This window comes from Lichenostomus cassidix, chromosome 2 (assembly GCF_008360975.1).
Source record: "Lichenostomus cassidix isolate B80296 chromosome 2, HeHo_3.0, whole genome shotgun sequence".
Classification (NCBI taxonomy): domain Eukaryota; kingdom Metazoa; phylum Chordata; class Aves; order Passeriformes; family Meliphagidae; genus Lichenostomus; species Lichenostomus cassidix.
Window position 1 is genome coordinate 48,944,029 of NC_139482.1, and position 21,966 is coordinate 48,965,994.

A 21,966-nucleotide genomic window follows, 5' to 3' on the forward strand; every position below is an offset into this window, starting at 1 on the left:
AAGGAAATTAAAAAGTTATTGACACAAAAAATTACCTCCAGAACAGCCCTTACACGAAACCTGAAATAGTGTGCCAAATTTGCTGAAGATAACCTTATTACGTGTATTTATTTTCTAATTGGAACCTAAATGGCATTTGAGAACATGCAAGAACTGTCATTAAAATCACTGAAGTAAGCAAAAACATCTTCAGTGAAAATCAAGATGTAGTTCATAATGGCTACATCTGAACTTCAGAAAATCTTCCAGTGGAAATGGTTAAGGATCTTGAGTTATCTGAAGTTGTGTTTGAGAGAAAAGACTACGAATACAGTAAGGGAGAAGATAGCATTGGTTGGAGATGGTATATCCTATATAAACAGGATTGTTCTTTATACTTACTTTCTGAATGCAGCAAAGTTCTTGTCTCCTCTGTAATAGCATAGCACTGTTGTGCTCTAGAGAAATTCTGTTGAGAATTTGTCCTGTTAGCTCATAATTAGTAAAGATGTAGTTCACATCTTGCTAGAGCAATTGTTTATGTAGTTTGAACTGCTGCAAAGAACAATACTAAAGTCATTCCAGTCATTCTTTGTAGAGAATAATGGTATTTACTAAAATGCATTTTTGGCAGTTTCTATTGCGATGACAATGGTTTAAAATTTTTAAAGAGGCACTCCATCTCCTTGCTTTAACTACTGCTCTTTCCCCTTCCACTGTCCTGCTGATTCCCTTTCTTGTGCTGATGTCATGCTACCTGATTCCAGCTGAAATATATAAAGAAAATGCTGATCACTTTGGTCCACTCTTGTGGGCAGTCAGGTCCTTAGTTTTCCAGAAGGACTTTGCTGTGTGTAGAAACAGGAAAGTGAGATGAAAAGTCAAGACTGAGTGCAGGAGCTAACCTTTGGCAGTATTGCCCACTGTGAACAAGTCCTAGATAAAGCACATTTATTCCACAAATACTATTCTTATGTCAGTCCTGGAAATTCCCTCTAAAGCTGTTATTTCCAGGGTTTTTTACCATCTGGGGGTGCTCTAATTTGGAACACATACCATCTTGATATAAAAGTTGTATTTCCTATCCTTTTCATCCTCACTGTTTCAGCTGAATTGGCATGTAGGGCCACAGAAACTGGAAGATTAGTGGCCTGTCAGCAAATGTTATTTTGGTTTCTGTAACCCTGAAATTGACTATTTAAACTGTGTTCACAGGTGCGAGATGCTGCCATACTAGCCATTGTAGAGGTTTATAGACATGTGGGAGAGAAAGTACGAATAGATCTTACAAAGAGAGGAATTCCTCCTGGAAGGTGAGTTACTTGTTTTGATTTTGTATTTCTGAGCCATTATATTTTACTGTTTGTTATCTGAACTTTAAACTCACAAAAAACTTAATTTTAAAATTACTATATTTTTTACTTTATCTTCTAGTTAGTTTTGCTTCCGATGTGATGTTACTAGAGTTCCCAACTGTGTTGTATGTAGATTAATTCATATGAAATAAAGTAGCCCTTGTTTCGTTTCTACCTTTGATTGATTAAGAAAGTCAGAAATTGTACTTGGTGGGAAAGACTGTTTATTCCATAAAGTCTTTAAAATTTCTTATTAAAACAATCCATACTTTTTAAAATGTGTTAACCCCTTATCAATTAACATAACACTTTACCTTCACCTGCATCTCATTTCTTGATTTTGGTAGAGCATAATATGTTTACTGCTTGGGGTCAGAGAGAATATCAGAAGGGATACTGTGCTTCATCAGACCCTTCTAAAAAACTAACAGCCCTAGTTTTTAATGGTCATTTGTAAGATAGGAGAATACAGATTGATAATAAATCAAAGTATATATTCGGCTCTGGGGCCCCCAACATGAGAAGGATGTTGACCTATTAGTCAGGGGGAGAGCCACTTAATTGATTGGAGTGCTGGAGCACCTGTGCTGTGGAAACAGACTTTAGAAGAGAAGGCTCTAGGGACACTTGAGAGCACCTTCCAATACCTAAAGAGGGCCTACAAAAGAGCTGGAGAGGGGCTTTGTACAAGGATGTGATAGAACCAGGGGTCAGCACTCTAAACTGAAAGAGGATAGGTTTAGGTTAACTACTAGGAAGCAGTTCTTTACTCTGAGGGTGGTAAGACACTGGAACAGGTTGCCCAGAGCTGTTAGTGTCCTGTCCCTGTCAGTGTTCAGCATGAGGCTGGATGGGGTATTGAGCAGCCTGGTCTAGTAAAATGTGTCCCAGCCCATGACAGAGGGGGTGGGACGGGATGATCCACACCATTTTATGATTCTATGTAAGTGTTGTAGGAGAAGGGTGTTGAATTTACTGTTTCACATTCCAGGCAGAGTTCAGCCTGTTTAGACAAAAGTTTACTCTGGATATGGGAACAAGAAGTTGTACACATTCTCTTGTATTTAATGACTGTCACGTTTTTAGACTAGCCATGGATTATATGGTTACCACAGAAGTTTAAGCCATACTGTTACTACAATTCCAAAAATTGAGTTTCCTACCAAATAAGTGGAACATGTCAGAGAAGATCTTTTTTTGCATTAAGATAGGGCCTTGGACATCTTTTGGAGCAGAGAATAAAAGAGTGCAGATAACACAGCCTTTTTTCCAATGAATGTTGGGTCTGACTGTAAGTTTAGGTTCAGCACTCACCATTTACAATTCCATGTGATACAAGCTGAGTACATCTTGGGATCCAAATAGGATTAAACACCATAGATGCTTTGTATCCTCAGGACAATCAACAGCTTCTGATTTAGTTGCAGTAGGTGCCAAGTTGTTGTTTCTACTGTCTGAATCAGCTGAATACAAAATTCCCCGTGATCTGAAAGCAAGCATGGTTGTATAATTTGCATTTACATAAAGAAGCAAGACTCTATTTGGTGCATGTTAAATGTGTTGTTGCCACTAAATCTCCAACAGTTTTGCACCTGACAGTCAGGACTAGTGTACAATAGTACGTGAGCTGAGTGTCAGTGTTGTGTCCTCTGCAATAGGTTTCAGGTTGTGATAAAGAGGGGAGTTATGATTTGATTGAGTTAAACATGAGGCTGTTAGTCTCTGTCCCATCCATCCCTGACAGAAAGCAGAGTCTCTGTAGTCCTTTCTTAACTCCTTCACACAAGTAAGAAGGCGTTTGACAAAGCTCAGGAAAGACAGATTAGCTCTGTGTTAGCTCAGACTGTTGTTCCTTCAGAGGCAGACCTGATTTAAGACAATTCTTCCCTAGTGCCTGTCAGAGGTTTTCTCTTTGCTTAGATGCAGTAAAATTCTCATGTGGTTATGCAGGAGCTATGATCTCTGGGGAAAACCCTTTGATGTACAGTATCATCATTATTTTCAGGGGAATCTGTGTTCATGCTTGTGTGTCTGGGTAGGTTTTACGGGTTTTAAGTATTACAGATAATCTGTAGTTCAGACACGGCTGCTTTCAGTTGTTGAGTTCAGCCTTAAAGAACTGCATTGCAGCTCCTTCACTCTAAGTCAATGCATTAAAAATTATGTGCAAACATAAATATTAGCAGAAAAACCTATTATTTCAGTGTATGGTGCACACATGAGTTAATAGAACGGAGGCTTGTTTAGTTTGCATAACAAATCATACATTAGAGAGCTGTGTGTTGCTGCTTGAATGCACTCTATCTTAAAGCACTGAAAATAAGAGCTCCTGTCTGCTGAAAGGAAGGCAGGAAAGTTAATCAGGCATTGTTTTGAGAAATTGTTCAACTTCCTTAAATATACAAATGGTATATACATGTTGTGTCTATATAAAGCTAAATATAGCCAGCTAAATATAAATTTAATAATAGTAGGCTTGAAAGGTTTTGTAATCTGCACCTGGTAGGGTTTGCCTTTGTGGAAAATACTGGATTTTCTAGAGGGCTTTACTGGATCTGGCAGAATCTAGGTAATGAATTAAATACGGGATCTTACTTTTGTACTTCAATTCCACTTATTTACCCTTTAATTTCCTTCACTGCATTTCTCTTCTTTACTGAGATTAATTGGTGAGTTTGTTTATAAATAAAATCAGTGAGTTCATCTATTTGTTGTTTTTCAACTTAGAGATCTCAGAATACTCTTGCACTTTTTGCTTGAAGCCCATTCCTCTTTCAGAAAAATCAGTGTAAAGTCAGTGGTTGGAAATTTGGGTGTTGTTTTCCCTTTTTTTATAATTGCTGCCAGAGAGGTTTGACAGTCTTCGGTGTCAGACCTGAAGGTAGTAGTGTAAACATATTTGTGAATACTGAAAGTGGATGTTATATTTATTGCTAAGTGAGCCAAGAATAATGAAGAGTTTTTGTTTTCTATGGGCCAAATTGAATGTTCTACAGCATGCAATCTGTGTGGCTGATCTTCTCTGAATGGAAATAGTCTACGTGGCACTGGATAGCAGTTACTTAGTCTGAGTGTTAAAAGCTTTTTATCTTTCAGGAATTCATCTGACAAATTTCCCCACTGTTACTTGAGAGACAGAAGTGTATAAAATTAGTCATTTGTTTAGTTTTCTTACATCCAGGGCCACAACTTCATATCCTGAAATGTTGAAGCATATTGCAGTATGCATTTCTGAATACCACATTTTATGTGGTATGCACATTCTACTTAACTGTCTAGTTCAAGTTGTAGATGAGGTCCATCTGTGTGTCCAGATGTGGACACATGTCTTCAAGATTTTTTTTTTTTTTTTTTCTTGGAAGGGAGAAATTGGAGAAACAGCTGCAAGGTTTCATATGGGCCATTTCCTGATTTAGACTCTGGACATAGAAACAGACTAGTTACCACCCTTTTTTCTTCTTTATCCTTCTGCTGTTGATAGGGGAGTGGTGCTCTTTTGCCTCTTCATCACAAGGTCCACACTTAGCTTTCCCCCTCTGCATGTCATACGAACAGTTGAACTCCATCAAGCATGGTCGTGAATGACACCTTTTCATTCTGAATTGTTGTGCACATTCTGTGGAAGCATCCATGTTTCTGTGTGTGTTTGTCAGTTCAAGCTGTGTCCTAGAAGGGTAGGTATTCCTCTTACTAACTGTCCTCACCATAATATGATAATACTTTGACAGAGACCTGTCCCCCGCTGGAGGAAATGGTTTGGCAGGTTGCCAGGAGTCCCCATTTAAAGTGCTACAACTTCATGCATTCATTCATTCACTGACAGCCCATCCAGAAGTACCTGCTGTCCCAAACACCTGGTTTTTGTCAGTGGGGATTTTGCCTTCTATATGAGAAGTGGGAGAAGACCTGTCGGTGCCTTTTTGGGAAAAGATAATATTTCTGTCCACCAGTGACATGTGGTGACTTCAGTGACTGATTGTGATTGCTACTTATCCAGAGTTGGGCTTGCAGATATGAGATGAAGGAGTAATAATGCTGCTCTTCTCAAAGAATATTGCTCCTTGCCAGTAAAGCTGGTCTTTGTGCAGCCCAGTAAATTTTCTTGGATTCCTCTTGGCAGGCTCTCTTTTGCCAGGAGCTGAACTCCTGTAAACATTCTTAAATTGACTGTGGTTGCAATAATTTTAGAGACTCTAGCCCATACTGCCTTGCCGCCTGTAACTGTGTGAAATATGAGAAGAAGGTAGCAAGAAGAGCAGGATGGGAGGAGAGGGAGGAAGAAACTTGTTGTGAGAGACTTGGCAAAGTAGTAGTTTGAAGCTGTTCTAAAGAGGAGGTTGGATCTACAGTAGTGCTTTACCATGTTGACAGCTGTGTTGTAATGGACTCTTCTGTTGTTGTTGTAATTACAGCAAGTACTGTGGAGTGTGCCTCTGATCATAAAGGCATGCTTTGAAAGTTTGAGGAGTGGCAGTACTGTGTTGTTCTCCAGCCTGCACCACTGACAACATAGAGTCCAGTGCTGACAAACACATTTTTTTATTATTCATAGTTCATACTTTATCAAATGTTTCGCCCAGAGTGAGAGGCAACGTGTATATTATTATAGCATATTTATAAGGAAGCATTTTGTTTTTATCTTAGGCTTAAAATACTCAGGAAAGCATTTTTGAAAACAAGGTTCAAAAGAGCAGGAAATTTTTTTTTTCTTTTGAATTCTCTAAAATATTTGTCCCAAATGGATAACATCAGCATTACAGGATATAAAAGTTAAAGTGATATTTTAAAGCAAATCTGTTAATCTCTCTAGTCATATTCAGTTTCTCTCAGGATGACCTTTTCAGCCTTTCAGATGTAGTGTTAAGTCATCCCCATTAACTAGGTGAACTGTTAATGCAGTGTTTGCTATGGAATCCAGCACTGTTGAGGGGAACTCACAATCCCTGGTAAACACAAACATATGAGGCAAACACGTTAACTTCTTGTTATGAAAGCAAGATGGCCTAATGTGTTATTATATGTATTGATTCTTGTGTAAACTTCTCACTTTGTATGGTTGAAAGCACACAGCATGTTAATGGGATTTCATGTGTCATTAGTAAATTCTAGTACCCAAAAAGCATTTCATTTCAAAAGTTTTACTTTTTCAGGTCTTAAGTGCAGAAAAACCCATTTCAATATATATTGCCTTTGGTTTGAAAATTTATCTTTTCATTAAAAGACTTGAGGTTTAATGGTAAAGCCATGACGTTTGTGAATTGATGCCATTTCAGACATTTTGCTATGGCAGCAGTGGTTCTAAATGCAATAGTGGTGCAAAAGGGAGAGGATAATAGGTTCCAGAGAGAAGCTGGCAAGTATGCTAGGGAAAGATTAGGCAAACTAGCACTGAGCTACATACAGTTTTGAGATAAGTTGAGATAGTAGAATTACTGCTGGTTTGTGTTGTGAGTTCTTGACTTAAACGATTAAGGGGGGTTTTGGTTCTGTATTTTTAGATGCTTGCAGTAGGGTAGATATTTTTGTGGAATTTTCAGCTAAATCCGTATAGTTCTTATTGTGGGCTGCTAAGTCCAGGACAAATTTGCTCTGTAGCAGATTGTTTTGAACTATCTGGAAAGTAAAAATTAATGCATTGTGAGAGTCCTAAATTGTTGGAAAGGTGGGGGGGAAAGCTTAAACTTTCTGTACTGTTGTCTGTCTGCATTTCATTATGTTATCACATTCTTAATTTTCAGATAAATTAGGTCCCAGTGAGTGAAAAGAGATATTTGTTCTTAGAGAATGTAGAGTATGCAGTGAAAAATGCACAGCCTCTGCATGGATCATTGAGTAAAAGTGGTGTGTGCATAATGAAATGTTGAAGTGAAATCTTTGTGTGTCCTTGACCTTTCTCCTTGTGAGAATTTTCATACCCAGGCATAGTTCTTACCCATTTTTCTTGGTTTGTCATAAAATAGTTTGGATTGTGAGTTGTAAAGACAGCCTTTCAGTGCAAATTTTTAGCAAACTTTTAATTGGGTAGTATAGTCTCTAGTTCTTCTCAGGTAGCTGAACTGTACCTGTTCAGAGACCTGAAGACTTGTCATGTGATTTGTAGTTCATAACTTTGTTCATTTAAAATCGGGATTCACTCCTGATAGTCCTGAAGCTAAAATTTCCATGTGCCTGTTACATATTGTCATATTTCAAGTAGGCTAAAATGCAGAGAAGTCTTTGGAGAAATACAAGAAAATGTTCTCAACTGTTCACAGCTGAACTGTGTATTATGTCAGTACAAATCTATTGCTAATGCATGGGTCACGTTTTTCTGTGAGATACTTCCACTGCTTTTATTGAGTTTTCTGCAGAAGTGAAGAGAAAGGGCTGTTGAAGCGTTTTGCCAGCTTTCTTCCTTGAATACCAGTTTTTGCCTTGTGGGACTAGATTGCAAATCTAGAATTTTGGAGGTTTTAATTTGGTTTATTTGGAATTTTGTTTGTTTGCTGTTTACATGTAGCAAAGCATTTGCAGTGTATTCTCTATTGTGACAGTTAAAATCAGTAGTGTGCAGGTTTGGACACTTTAAAGTGTGTAATGTATTTTAAGTTTAGAAGAAAGTTTTGGTTTTTTCCTGTGGAAGTGTTAATTACCACAAAGCTCTTTTCATAACTGAGCTGAGGAAATTTTGTGGAACAAAAATTTTGAGGGAAATTAGTAATTTTCTCGAACAAACGAAATAGTAATCCTTTTTTCTTTTCTTCTTAGTGAACATTCCATAGTTCTAATTGTAACCTTTGTTGTTGAGTATGAGTACACAATATATGCTGTTACTGAACCTGAACTTTAGAATGTTATTTTTAATCATGCTAATAACAATACTCAGTTTTGTTCTTTGCTAAATTGACTTAGTTTTCTATGCATTTCTGTGAAGATGCTCAGCTAAAGAGGCATCCTCTAGGAATTGTTTCTTCATACTCTTACTCCCTTGTATATTCTGCATTGCTGCTTTATATATGCTAATAAACTGATTTATGTTTTTACCTGGGAGTTCAGAGATGTAAAAATACTTTATTTTTGTTCTTTATAGGTTGCAAACAATCTTTGCAAAATTTGATGAAATAAGAAACTCTGACAATATGATTTTAAGTAGCGTCAGCGGTGAGTATCAAAGATCATATATTTACAATCAGCTTTATGTTAATACAAGATAAATGTTTAAATACTAGTGTTATCAGTGTGAGATGGATGAAAAGAAACATGTAAATGCTAAGAAAATGAGACACATGGTGAAACAAGCTTGTACTGTTTACTGGAAATATTTGCTGGATTGTGGTCAGAATACAATTGGAAAAGGTGTTGAAACTGCATGGAAACAAGCAGTGAATATTTAACAAGTTGCAGATGTGCTCAGTAGAGGACAGAAGGATACTGCAAAGTGTTCATGCATATGGAAAAAAGATCAGGTGAACCTTTATCCTATCTTAGTATGTTTCTAAGAGAAAAATGTACCTTAGTGATGAGTGTGTTTGATATCCTCTCTGTTAAGATGTTGTGTCATGATTATAATACATGGAGTTTCAAATTATAGAAATAGGAGACTGCAGCATTCAAAGGCACTTAAATGTTGAAGTTAACATCATTGAACTTGAGCTCCTTTTTTTTGGTGTATTTCAAGAAAAGAGAACCTGTTACACAGAAAATCCCTGTTGCTCTCTATGGCTTTTTTGCTACAGTATTTTTAGTATGGAAATTTAATTTCAAACTGTAAATTATGGAAAAAATGTTACATAACAGCAAAACAAGGGAGGTGCTGTGGCAGCAGCTTTAACATAATTGGTTTTGGGAGCTTCCTTGTCTTCTGCAAGGAATCAGTAGATATTGTTTTATCAGGGGAGTTTTCTCATGTTAATTTTTCTTTCAAAGTAGGTATGTTGATTACGCTCTGCTGTATCTAAAAAGTGTAACTGTTCAAGAGTAGAAATATTTTGAGGAATGCATATAATTCCTTAATGTACCTAAATCTACGTTTTTCATTTTATATTTTCTCATCCTTCTTAGTGTGAAAATGGAAGTGACTCTAGGTTCAAAGGAATATGTTTTTATAACCTTTTCTTTGAGGTAGTAAGAGTTTCTGTGCTGCATTTTGCCTGGAAATAAAACATTGCTATTCTTGAACACTTAAAACAAAAATTGATTTGTAAAAACTTATGTATTTTTAAAAAACCTAAAGCATTCTAATTTGGGAAAAGATGTTTTACATAAAAACGTTTTATGTTTCGTTAGATGGTAAATTTGCTCATTATGAAAAGGGTAAACCATTATCTTTTGCATTTAAAGCTAATACAGCTTTGTAGGTTTCGTAGGTTTGAGAGATGCAGAGATGCATTTTACATGTGTATTTTTTCTGTTGGTAGTTCTCAGGAGAACAGAGGAAGTCACATGGGGGAATATAAGCACTGAAATAATTTAAATATATGAAAATATGTATACCACATTGCTGGACTAGTTAACATAGCGCTTCTGTCCTTTTAGTCTCTGTTTAAGAGAGTTAACAAAGTTTATTTTGAAGCCATTTTTATCTCATGCAAAACACAGATACTAATGCTGATCTGTGACAATATAAACCATGTGTTTTGTCTTGTAGGTGGCAATTCCTGTGCAAACATTACTATGATTCTGTTTTGGTACCATAAATGACAAAATCCCTCTAAGTACATTGGTTTCAGTATTTTTGCTTGAATCTAGTTCATCTGTTGCTTTCATCTAGGCAGTTTTTCAATGTTATTGAAAAGGTATTTTTCCATTGTTAGTGCTTTGTCTTGGCTTTGTGCTTCGTTATTTTCTGAAGGACAATTTGTATTTACTGCTTGCACGTGTAGATTTAAAGTTACCGTTGAACTCCTGTAGCCTTGTTTCCAACTTTCCTTTCAGGAGCTTTATCAAACATCTCTGGATAAAGGCGAAATTTTAGTGGCTAAATACATCTGCTACTGCGTTGAGGATTTTTTTCCCATGCTTTAGCTATTTTATAGTAGGGTTTGGGAATGTAGGGGGGGAAATAGACTTATCTTTCAAAAGTGGGGGGGGTGGGGTGGAGGCGAGTGGAAGGGGCAAAAACTCTTCAACTGGCTTTAATATAACTAAACTCCATAGTGGGCCTTCTTAACTGCAAAAGGAAGGGCTTTTTGCCAGGTGGAGTTACTGTCCCAAGTAGGTTGACTCTACTGGTCGGGGGTACTGTTTGGTGTGTGATGGGTAGGGAAGAGATTGCAAATACAACCTTGGAAGATGTCATCTTCTTCATAGTCCTGAGTGACACTGCTGTAGTAGTGAATATTTGGTGTGTTGACCTAGTTTCTGAGAATTCAGATATGTGACTTAGGATTCTCTCATCACATAATACTAACGTTAGTTTTTCAGTCTTTTTATCCAGTATGTACTTAGGAGAAAAAAAAAATAGAGTCAAAGCTGGTGGCTTTAAACAACCTGAATACAAAAATGTTTTCTGTAGTATATTGATAATCAAAACAAATACATATTAAAAAATATACGTTTGTACTAACATGATTTAACACTTGAGAGTTTTAAAAAACATTGTGCTGGTATGCGTAGCTATGTGGGAGAAATACAGGTAGGACAGGAAAAGCTCTCCTTCCTGCAGTCTTAGCACACTGGTGGATTTAATATCTTATTCTTGTGAGTGTGCTAGAGGGGATCTAGCGAGAACAGTCCCTTTAGTCTTGTGTTACCTCCTTCCTTTATCGAGTCTGATCTGTGGTGAAACAGTAAAGAGGAGGAGGGGAACAAGTTACCATTAGAGACTGACAGATCCTCTTGGAGGGTAGATGAGGTGGAAAGTACATTCAAACACTTACGGATAGAATAATTGGGGTAGGATGTAACCAGGAGTTTCAAAAGCCAACATATGAGGAGGTATCATGTCTAACAAGGGAACTAGGCAGGAATCTTAGTGCTTTTGCTTGATGAGAATGACTTACAGCTGTAGATAATACCCTGCTGCTAGCTTGCCCTCTCCAGCTGACCTTTGATGTTTTAATTTTTTTTTTTAATAATTATTTTCCGCCTATCTTCCTTTACTCTCAGATGTGGATAGTAAAATCAGAGATCATTTCTTTAATGTGAATTTTGTGAATGAATGAGCTGCTATGCAAACCTTGGATTTGTTTACATTCATAATTATGGATATTAAGAGAATCATATCAGGGTGTTTGCCTGTTAAGCAGTATCCTATGTGTGCTGCTAGTTTTGCCCTTTTACTCCACTAGAATTATACATAGCTTTCCAAACTGGAGAAGATTCTTTAAAGCACCCCCCGTTTTTCAGCAAGTGAATGTTCATTTCTATGGAAACAGAACTGGCAGCCAATCTCAGCACTACAAAGCCACTTGTTTCTGCTGCCTGAGATTTGTAAATACTGTTTTCTCTAAGAGAATTCAAGCAGACTCCTATATTGGATAGTAGTGTCAGTTTTGAGATGGGGAATTAAAACAAAAGTAGGGAAGCTATTAATACTGAGCTCTCTGCTGCACTCAGCAGAGTGATTGAACTGAAGATAAATTGTACATCTCTATTCAACCTGTGCAGTTTTTCCATTTTAATGTTTAATGGCTCAAAGGAGTGGCTTTACAAGCACAAAATATTACAGGTAGGATGTGTGTTATTAGTATCACAGTGCAGGGGAGCTGTGTTATATGTGATAAAAATGCAGTTGAAATACATGTTCTTCTGGAAAAAAAGGGGCAAATAAAAATCCATAGCACAAGTGTGTATCTGTTTTTCCACATTACGCTATTGTTTTTTATTTCCCTTTGCTGTTTTCTATTTGGAAATATAGTTACTATGGAGACAGTGACGACATACTCTAATAGAGCTCACCAGTGCGGCACAACATGAATATATATCGTCTGGGAATACTGGTGATAGCTGTCATGATTATTTTATAGAGGTTTTGAGCTGCATGTATTTCTTTGGCTTGCTCGATGCAAGTGGTCAAAATGTAGCCACATGATTTCCAATTTCAGCTGCTCTTCTTGATGGTTTATCATTTTAAATAGGAAAATTTGCTGACCAATGAAGTGTACTGGTCCATTCAAGCCCATTTGGAAGAAAAGGGCCTCAACAGGGTGATGCTTTCACTGTATTTTTAGGAATTTGCATGAGTTTTTGGATTATTATTTCTGAGAACTATGTCCAGCTCCTTGCAAATTAATGGTTCTCACGCAGTGTACAACAGCACATGCTACACAGCCTGCCTGAGTTTTAAACTTTTCCATAGGCCAGACTAAGTAAATTGATACTAGTTACTACTCTTTTTTTTTAATCACTTTTGCAGACAATCACAGTAGATTGCACTCTTTCTCCCTTCAGTGTGTCACCTAAAACGTAGGTGGGGTGCCAGCTATGATGAGCAGCACAGGCTCTGGGTCGGCTGTCATTCCTGCTCTCCAGCGTGTGTTGCACGCCTGCTTTGGAAGCAGTTTCTCTTTAAAGTTTCGGGGTGGGGGTCGTCCAAACAAGTCTTCCGAAAACTCACGAAACCAGGCAGCACCTTTCTTCAACGAAGCCCTTTCCTTCTTCCTGCGGCTTGATTGTTTTATTCTGTGTTACGTTACGTTGTGTTTGGCCTCTGTTGTGTGGAGCGCTCGTCCTTCAGCAAGGCTGCCGCTTCTCCTCTCGCTTCTTTTCCCGTGGCGCGGGGGCCAAGCTTGGCCCCGGGGCTGTGGGCTGTGGGCTGTGGGCTGTCAGCCCGTGCCGGCGGGGCGGAGAGGGGACCCAGCGGGCATATGATGGCGGGGGCGGAGCGCCCGGGGGGCCGGGCCGGGGCCGGGCCGGCGCGGAGGTTCCCTGGCGAGGCGGGACTGCTATTTTGAAGCGAGGCGGCGGCTGGAGCGGCAGGGAGCCGGCAGGAATCCGGCGGGGATCCGGCCGGGACCGCCGCGCCCGCCCTCCCGCGGCACCGCCGGGCATGATGGCTGTAGGGGACGGTGAGTGGGGGCCGCCGTGTCCTTGGGGGCCGCGGGGCTTCGGGGGGCTCTCTGCAGCCCGGGGGGCCGGGGAGGTTGGTGTGGCGGGTTGGCATCTCAAGGCTGACGGGCTTGACTTCCGCCCGAGCCGGGCGCTGGGCGGTGGATGCTGCGTGTAGCAGCCGGAGGGTGCCGGGACACCCAGCGTGGCAGCTCCAGCCCTTCTTGGAATTGTAACCGTGCCTGCGTTTCTGGGATGACCCGCGATCTCAATTATTTACTACGCCGGCACATTCCGCTGTGCATTTTTATGTTGGCGTTGTGTTTACCCCTCTCTCCTCAGTGTTACTCGAATTGGCCACCTCTGCAAGATAAGGCAGGATTTACTGTACCGCTTTGTAAACAAGCGGATGTTAACCTGCCCCGTTTGGTGAAGAAATTCATACTCACTCAGCGTAGCCATAAAAGAAGAGCCTTGCTGCTAGAGCTGAGGATGTATATTTAATAAAGACATGGGATGTTACTACGTTTCCTTCACTGCACAGGGTATTGTTACACAAACCAATGGAAAGTAGGTCAGTAAAGCAATACAGACTATATGGTTGTGTTTTCATTAAAAACTAGACGTATGTTTTATCTTTATCACACCTCTTCTGTTGGCGTGTTAGCCAGGTTCTCTGAGCTTAATACCTTGACTTTTTATATATGCATTATTATTTTTAGAGAAACAGGATGCGTTTATTGGACTTGCAGCAAGTTTAGTGGTGAAGTAGGTTGGCTGTGCTTTTACAAGTGACAATATATGCAGATTTGCATGAAGAAGATAGTCTTATAAAGATCACAGATAAAGATTAAATCTTTTATCTGAATTTGCTAAAACAGTAGTTGTAAGAGTCCTGAGAGATATCCTTTCTTGAGATGACCTGAAAGGCGACTTAGTTCTTTCATATGTCAGAGACTGAAAGAGATAATGAGCATGACCAGAGCAGTGAAATTATGTCTGGACTGTGCAGTCTAAAAAAAATATGGGCAATTCTCCGATGTTTGTATTTTTGCAAGGTGCAGGAGAACTCATGGTCTTGGTAGAGCTGAATATGTAGCAAGCTCACTCTCGCAGAGATTTTTTTTTTCTTCTTCATCGTTGTTTCCTTCCTGTAAAGCAACGCAGTTCTCCATGGTGTAAACATGAATTGTGGTAACTTGCAGACTAAGAATGCAAGTTGTGGCATGTTAAGAAATAACTGCATTCTCTAGGCAAAGCTGTAGGATTTTTGTCATTCTCTAATGGTCGAGGTTTATAAAGTGAGGGTGGTTGTGGAGCTCTCTTCTGTATAATTTAATTCGTCATTAACAAAGGCACTAAGAACAAAGTACTGTTCAGGCAGTCAGCTGACATTCTGTGTAGGAGCTTTGAGCAATAATGCCAGATACAATTAACAGTGTGTAGGATGATTATGTAGCTGTTGGTCTTTCTTAAAACTACTGCTTACCACGTTTATAAGGAATTCAGTCTTCTGATGTTGTGTTATGAAACTGCGAGGGAAAACAAAACCTTAGTTACTATTCGGGAAAACTTCTTGATTTTTTTCCTAAATTTAATGATGGTTTTGCTGTGGTCTTTTGTTTTGCAAATATTCTGTGTATTCTCCTAATATATGCAACATAGAAGAAACTGTTTTAAGGTTAATGATTTTGCAGCCTTTGAGAAATGTCTTTTCTTCACAAAATGTTGTGGTCAGTATGTATGTTGAACTTCATATTTGTAAAACTAGGCTGAAGTAATTGTGCAGATACTCCAGAGAACAGATTTTTTCACTTGTCTTACTTGGTTTGCTCACTTAATCAGCCTAGATGTGTTACACAATTGCAGAGTATGTTTGGAAATACTATCTAGAAGTCGTATTGTCAATTTTATGTTGAATGCAAGATACTGGCTTACTGGAACCTTTTGGTTTTTTTTTCCCAGTTTTCTTGAGCACAAGCAGAAATGTAAATAAAACATGGTGCTTAACAGTTGAATCTTAATCTGATTTCTCAAGTGAAGATTAAAGGGAAGAACCAGATTTTCTGTTTGCCCCCATGTTAACTGTCTCAATCTCTCCAAGCTATTGTTGCGAGAATGTAGAGGAGAAAAAAAATAATCCTGTGATTGTGGCCCAGCAAACAAATGGACCGTAACTTCTACTGTACTGAATGCGTGCCAGTGGGAAAGCATGCACTGCCTCAGTGTTAAAGGCATTTCACATACTTGGGTGACTGGAGGTCTGTGTTTGCCCTGCAAGTTGTGTTCGGAGGCTGTTGAGGAAAACCAGCCGGGAACCATTCCTTGCTCTGGTTTCTTCGTTCCTTGGCGAGGATAATGCATTTCTGCCATTATCCGTTGGTAACCAGATTAGGCTGCTGAGGAGGTGGCGAACGGAATCGCGGTGCGCACTTCGCGTTGTGCGTTTTCTTCGGGGTTTGTAACTCAGCGGCTTCCACCTGTCTTTCCTCACCTTGTTGTCAGTCTGTGCTATGTTACCCTGTTATTTCGTAGGTAAGGGACTGCCTTGATCCCAGTTGAACAAGGTAATTAGGGTAAGGACAAAATTATCTGCCTAAACTACAAACGGCCTTAAAGGGAAGATTAGACATAGGTTTTCTTAAGATGTACTAAACATATTGCAGTACCAGACATAAGGTATTTGAGGGCTATCTAAAAGCATATAATCAGCTTTGTAAGAGGACATATTTGGTGCACACATTTGTTGCACTAGTGTATACTAAGAATACTATTTTGTATTATATGATGAATAAGCACTTCTTTATTTTTTAGTGTATTTTCATGTAAATGGCATACAATGTAATGATGTTTCATGACTTAAAGCACTTGCCAGATTTTAGATGATAAAGCATATGTGACTGGTTTATGAATAGAAATTATCCTTCTATCTTGCTGCATATGCGTATCAAATGGTGTGTTTTGTTTTCTTTCAAAATACTTGATTAATGTATGCATGGTCCTAAAGCACGAGAACAATTGTCTTCCATTCCCTGATGTTCTTCTGAAGGAAGGCTGTCTTCCTAAGTCTTTAATCTGATTAGGTAGTTTCTGTGAAGTGTGGGTGCTGTATAGCTTTAATATCTTACTTTTGACTGAAAAAGGGATTGGTCATATTAAAGGTACAGAAGGTACAGTGATGTTTGAGACATTAGCTTGATATATAATATATGTCAATTTAGTGCATGTGTGTTTCTAACTTGTATTTCTGATTTTTCTTAGCCTCTGGTAGACTTTTTAATCCAACAGAATCCTGTGAATGATGATAATAATGCAATTGCTACACTGGCCTAGAAATTGGTCAGGCTGTAACTGTGGTGCTTTGTACCATTCAGAGCTATCTCCTGGGTGTGGGAATATAAATAGTAGCAGAAGTTTTTCTGGGGGACAGAAGCATATCACTTATTCCCTTTCTGTTCTTGTTTGGGCCTGTGGTTTTTTTACCATGCTGACTGCACCTGCATTGGCTCCTTTTCCTGTAATTGCTCCCCACCACTCCTCTTCCATTAGTAGCACTTGGTGGCACATTGGTTTGGGAAATGGCTTTACTTGCTGTGCCTGAGAGAGGAAGGACAGATACCGTAAGCTGGAATTTGGTGGTTGTTCTGAACCAAACCAGTGCAAAGCTGCTTCTCACAGTAAGGTCATATGCTACTCCCAGTGATTAACATAGATTCTGAGTTGTGTTTTGTCTATAAAGTGCAAGTACTGTTGCTAATAGCAGTAAAAGAACAGTGGGGCAGTGAAGCAGCTGAGTGGGAGAGAGAGAGGGAATGTGTAAACAAGCCAAGGGCTATACGAAAAGACAGAGTTTCTACTAAGAGAGTGGATGAATACAGCAAGGTTCAAGACTGATGTGAATAGAAAAAATAGTTCAAGGAAGAACTGTGCAACTCAGAGCATTTTTTATTTATAAAGCAAACCTGCAACCATATGACAGATACAGTTGTTTTCTCAAAACCAGTATAGCTTCTAGAGTGCTAAGTGCATTTGATTTTTTTATATATTCTAATGTAATAACTACAAGTAAGTTTTGTCTTCCTGTTTCTAAATGACATTTTCAAAGTGTCAAGGAATTTTGTGTGTGGTAGTGGTGGTTGTTTTCTTGAAACATGAGTCCACTAAAAAGGTTTCCAGATATGTTTAATCTATCATTCAAAAGTGTTGGTTGGCAGGAGTGTTAGAGTCAGTTTTTAAGAACAAGTTACATAATTAAAAAACCCCTCCTTTTGGTGTTTTCAGTTCTATCTACATGTTTTTAATTATTCCAGACTATTGCTAATATTACATGTCTTTGGTTGTTTGGATGTTTCGGGTTTTTTTAAGGTACATTGTGGAAAAAAACCATTAGAATTGTAAACAGCCACAGGAGAAATTTAAAGCCTACTAAGGGTTTCCTTTGATAGATATTGCAAGAATATTCCACTTGAGTGATTGGATATTTGCCTTGCAGGGTTTGTTTTCATCTTTGTTATCTATGAAATATGAGGAGTATTTCCTTACTGTTTGATGTTGTTTTTAATAAAGTCTTCCTGTAGTAAATACTGATGAGCAGGTAGGCTACATTTGGATCATTTCAGTGTCTCAAATGCCTTCAGAGGTGAAGGGTCTCCTGTAGTATTGACCTGAATCAGAAGTTCCATTCTGTGTATTGTATTTATGAAAGTATCTTAGTTTTAAAGACTTGTGTTTTGGATTTTGTCTGTTTTCTTTGCCTAGCTCCTTCATCAAAATACACTTTCATAGCAACAGCTGAAAAGAGCAGTCTAACTTGAAAAGAGCCTTTTGAAAACTAGCTCTGTGTGTAGACTCTTACAAGAAGTAACTACAATTTAAAACTCACAGAAGTTTCCCAGCTATATGGAGTGTAGACAGCAAGAATTCCGTGGTACCAGAATTTCTCTGGAACCGCTTCATGTATATTTAATTGATGTGAAAATTCTTCTGTTCAGCTGAGGAAACGCTTAAAAGCCTTCAAAGTTATGGATAGTTGGAGCCTGAGGAAAGGTGAGGAGAAGGGCTGAAGATGCCGAACAAAGCCTGCAGAAGAAACTTACTTTCTTCAAATGAGATAATTTTGCTTTTATCAAATGTCAGGAGCTCCATGGTGTTCCGTGATCACCTCAGCAATGAACATGAGTAGATTTATATTTGACAAAAAATCCTTTTATCATTATGGATTGCTTTGTGTGTTGACCTGATAAAAGTCCTTTGGTCAATCAACTTATACAGTGTGAGGTTTGCTACTGAACTTGAAGGTCGAAAGCATTTCTGTGTAATTGTTTTTGTTTAGAATCTCTTTGTATTGTTGAGTTGATTTTTACAAACTCATTAGAAACACTGCGGGAATCAGTCTCTGTATTATTTTGGGGTTGGATCATGTTCCCAAGATTAGAGAAATGGCAGCTACTAAAGCTGCCTAGCCATATACCAAGCACTTCAGATTTTCCAGAGCTGATGTGAGTTTTTTAGCTTCTGGGGTGCTGGTGGATGAGAGGCTGGACGTGAGCCAGCAATGTGGGCTTGCAGCCCAAAACCCCAGTTCTGTCCTGGGCTACATCAAAACTGTGTGACCTTTTAGCACCTTCCCATACCTAAAGGGGACCTACAGGAAAGCTGGAGAGGGACTTTTTTCAAGAGAATGAAGTGATAGGACAAGGCAGAATGGCTTTAAACTGAAAAAGAGTATATTTAGACTAGAAGTTTTTCACTTGAGGTGGTGAGGCACTGGAGGAGGCTGGCCAGAGAAGTTGTGAATGTCCCATCCCTGGAGGAGTTCACTGCCAGGTTGGGTGGAGCTCTGAGCAACCTGGTCTAGTGAAAAGTGTCCCTGCCTCTGGCAGGAGGGTTGGAACTAGGCAATCTTTAAGGTCCCTTAAAACCCAAACCATTCTGTGATTCGATGTTAAGAAGTCCAGTTTGAGGAGAGTTGGGCCTCTTGAAACCAGCAGTTTTATTATCCGCAAGTGAAGTGGCAACATTGAGTAAAATAAAGATAATTGGCCATATTTTCTTCATCTCCACTTCTATGTGAGGCAGAGATCAGATGGGTCAGTGAGCTGAGCACTTTTCATCCTGTGCTGTGGTGTGCATGTTTTCATGTGCAGATATTAACTTCTAATTCCTAAACTATATGGATCAAAAAGTCAGAAAAATAAATCTCTCAAAATTTTATATTCTGTGTGCTTGTATTACACTTTCTGCTTCTAGGATCTATGTTTTATTTCTCAGTCTGCCTCGCTGTTGGACATTTTCAACATGCAAATTGAGTTGAACATGCAGAAATTGGCCATACTAAGAATTAGTGTAAATGTTAACTACTATCATCGTCTCTCTGATGGTAGAAGTACATTTGTCACTGTCAGCCTCTAATAGTAAATCACAATTTAACCTCCCTGTTTGTAAACCTTCTCCTTGATATTATGTATATCCCATGGCCCTTCACTATCACATATACTTGTGATATATGATAAAGATGAATGAACATGGTACTTATGAGTGCCTCTCTTACACTTGCTGTGATGTAATTGATAGTTTGAAAAATCAAATCATTAAATCCAGGTGCTTCTGTGCAGCTGAATTAAGTACTGGAAGTGTCATGAATGAAACCATTCCTCAATGGATATCAGTTGTTTGATTAACTTAGCTGCAGATAGATAAATATGCTGGTTCTTTTTTCTGCTTTTCTGAACTTAAATGCGTCAATAATGTTAGTCATATTATTGCAGTCTATGAATAGTGGTTTCTAGATAAAATGTGTTTCTGTGATGAACATGTTGGTTTTAAAATAGGTCATTAGATTCACTGAAGAAAATGCTGGTGCTGTTGAGAGTTAGATACTTGATGTATAAGGAAAAGGAACTTGTGAAGAAAGAAATAAAATGACTTCTGGAGCTAAGATAATGAAGACAGTGATTAAACCAGGCCTACTTAGCAAAAACTGGCTGCTGGCTTACAGGATATTTTAAATGGCAACAGTGGAGTTGACACTTCAAGGAGATACTTGAAATGACAGGTTTTTTAGAGGGCAACTTAAGCAACAGAGTGAAGGGCTTGACCACAAATGAGGTCTGAATTCAGGCAGGCTACAACAGTTAAATAAACTATCACTTTTGATAGAAATTATGAGTCTTCTATGTGTAAAGTGGCTCACAAAAATTAACCAGACATTGAGTAAAAATTCTCTTGGAGCTTTTTTTTTCATTTTATAGCACTATTTTTACATCAGCTACCTGCTTTCAATTTAATCAGTGTCTGGATAGGGAGACTCTCTGAGGGAGTACTCACTCATTTAGCAGGAATCTTGATTGCTTCAGAGGTTACTGCCTTGCTCAGCTTTAATTTTGATATTTCATAGGAGAGCAAAACATTTGTGCTGTGGTAGGCATGTTATACTTTGTGCTAAAACAGAGGAGTATCTCATCAGTTTCAGTGTTACAGCTAGTGAGTCAACCTATGTGTTTAACATGTCAAAGCCTTGAAGTCTTTAATTTCTTATGCAAGGCAAGTCTGTGTCCTCTCTACACCTTTTTTCCTTCCTCCTGCCCAAAAGTTACCTGACTTGTTAACATGTCAGCACTGGACATAGTGCAGTGTGGTCCAAATAGCATGGCTTAAAGCAGTAGCATAGCACAGATGTTGAAGAACAATAATGCTATGTAGTTTTATTTTAAGCCTTGCTATTTAGTCTTGGATCCTATTTTAGGTGTTGCCTTGTCATGGATTCTGGAGAACCTGATCATCTTTTCTCTTCACCTTTTACTGAGCAAATTGCGCTTTGGTTACTAATAGGTTATAGACTGTGAGGTGTTGACTCAGAATGCTATTGAATGTGCCTCAGGAAAGATGTAAATAGTGAAATTGATGATTTTTAAAGTACAGTAATATTGATTGCATCTTCAGTTTTCAGTAAGTTTCCTGGGAGTTACATTTGGGAAATTTTATGCGTGTATAATAAAGCAAAGTCCAATTGCAAGAATTTAAAAAAGGACTGAATTATTTATTAATTTATTTAAACCAGTGGACTATGGATATAATTTTACAGATGCTGTAACAGTATAAAATACGGCAAGACTTGCAGAAACTGTCTTAAACTTTAATATTAGAAAATTAAATATTAGAAAATTACTTATGTTTACAGGAGATATTCTAGAGCTAGAAATGGGAATGAAGCTTTACTTGGGAGCAAAATTAGCTCAGTTCCTTATTTGAGCTTATTGCAGCTTTATTTGAAACCTGTAGTTAAATCTTGTCTTTCAGCCAGACAGTAGTAAGATAAACTGTAAGACCAGCTTTTCTTTGGGGTTCGGAAAATAGTACTGGGGATATGTTACTTTTTTTTTTTTCAGTTAATCTTTTTTGAACATAGTCCTTCATGAAACTGTGGAGCAGAATGGATAAACCACTAATGTCATTAGAATAGGCCTGTATTATGTGTGGATAATTATTTTGTCATGTGCTGTTGCCACTCCTAAATATTTCTTTTTTAAAAGTCTATCAGGTCCAGTGTTTTCTTTCTCGTTTTCCTTCTTTTCTTTTGTCCTATTTGTTGAGAGTCATGTTTTAAAAAAGTCCGAACACATACACCAGAACAAAAAAAAACCCAAAAGCAGGTGTGAGCCTCTTT

At 38.4% G+C, this 21,966-nt stretch overlaps 1 protein-coding gene across 19 annotated transcripts in view; it reads left to right on the forward strand.

Annotated features, from left to right (window-relative positions):
* Positions 1–21,966, forward strand: part of CLASP2 (cytoplasmic linker associated protein 2) — a 143,784-nt gene that overhangs the window by 29,863 nt on the left and 91,955 nt on the right. For all 19 annotated transcript variants that reach the window (XM_085051457.1, XM_085051459.1, XM_085051466.1 and 16 more), the window contains exons 6-7: positions 1,195–1,292; positions 8,404–8,474. In XM_085051457.1, coding sequence (XP_084907583.1) covers positions 1,195–1,292; positions 8,404–8,474 — 169 coding nt within the window. The remainder of the gene's footprint in view (positions 1–1,194; positions 1,293–8,403; positions 8,475–21,966) is intronic.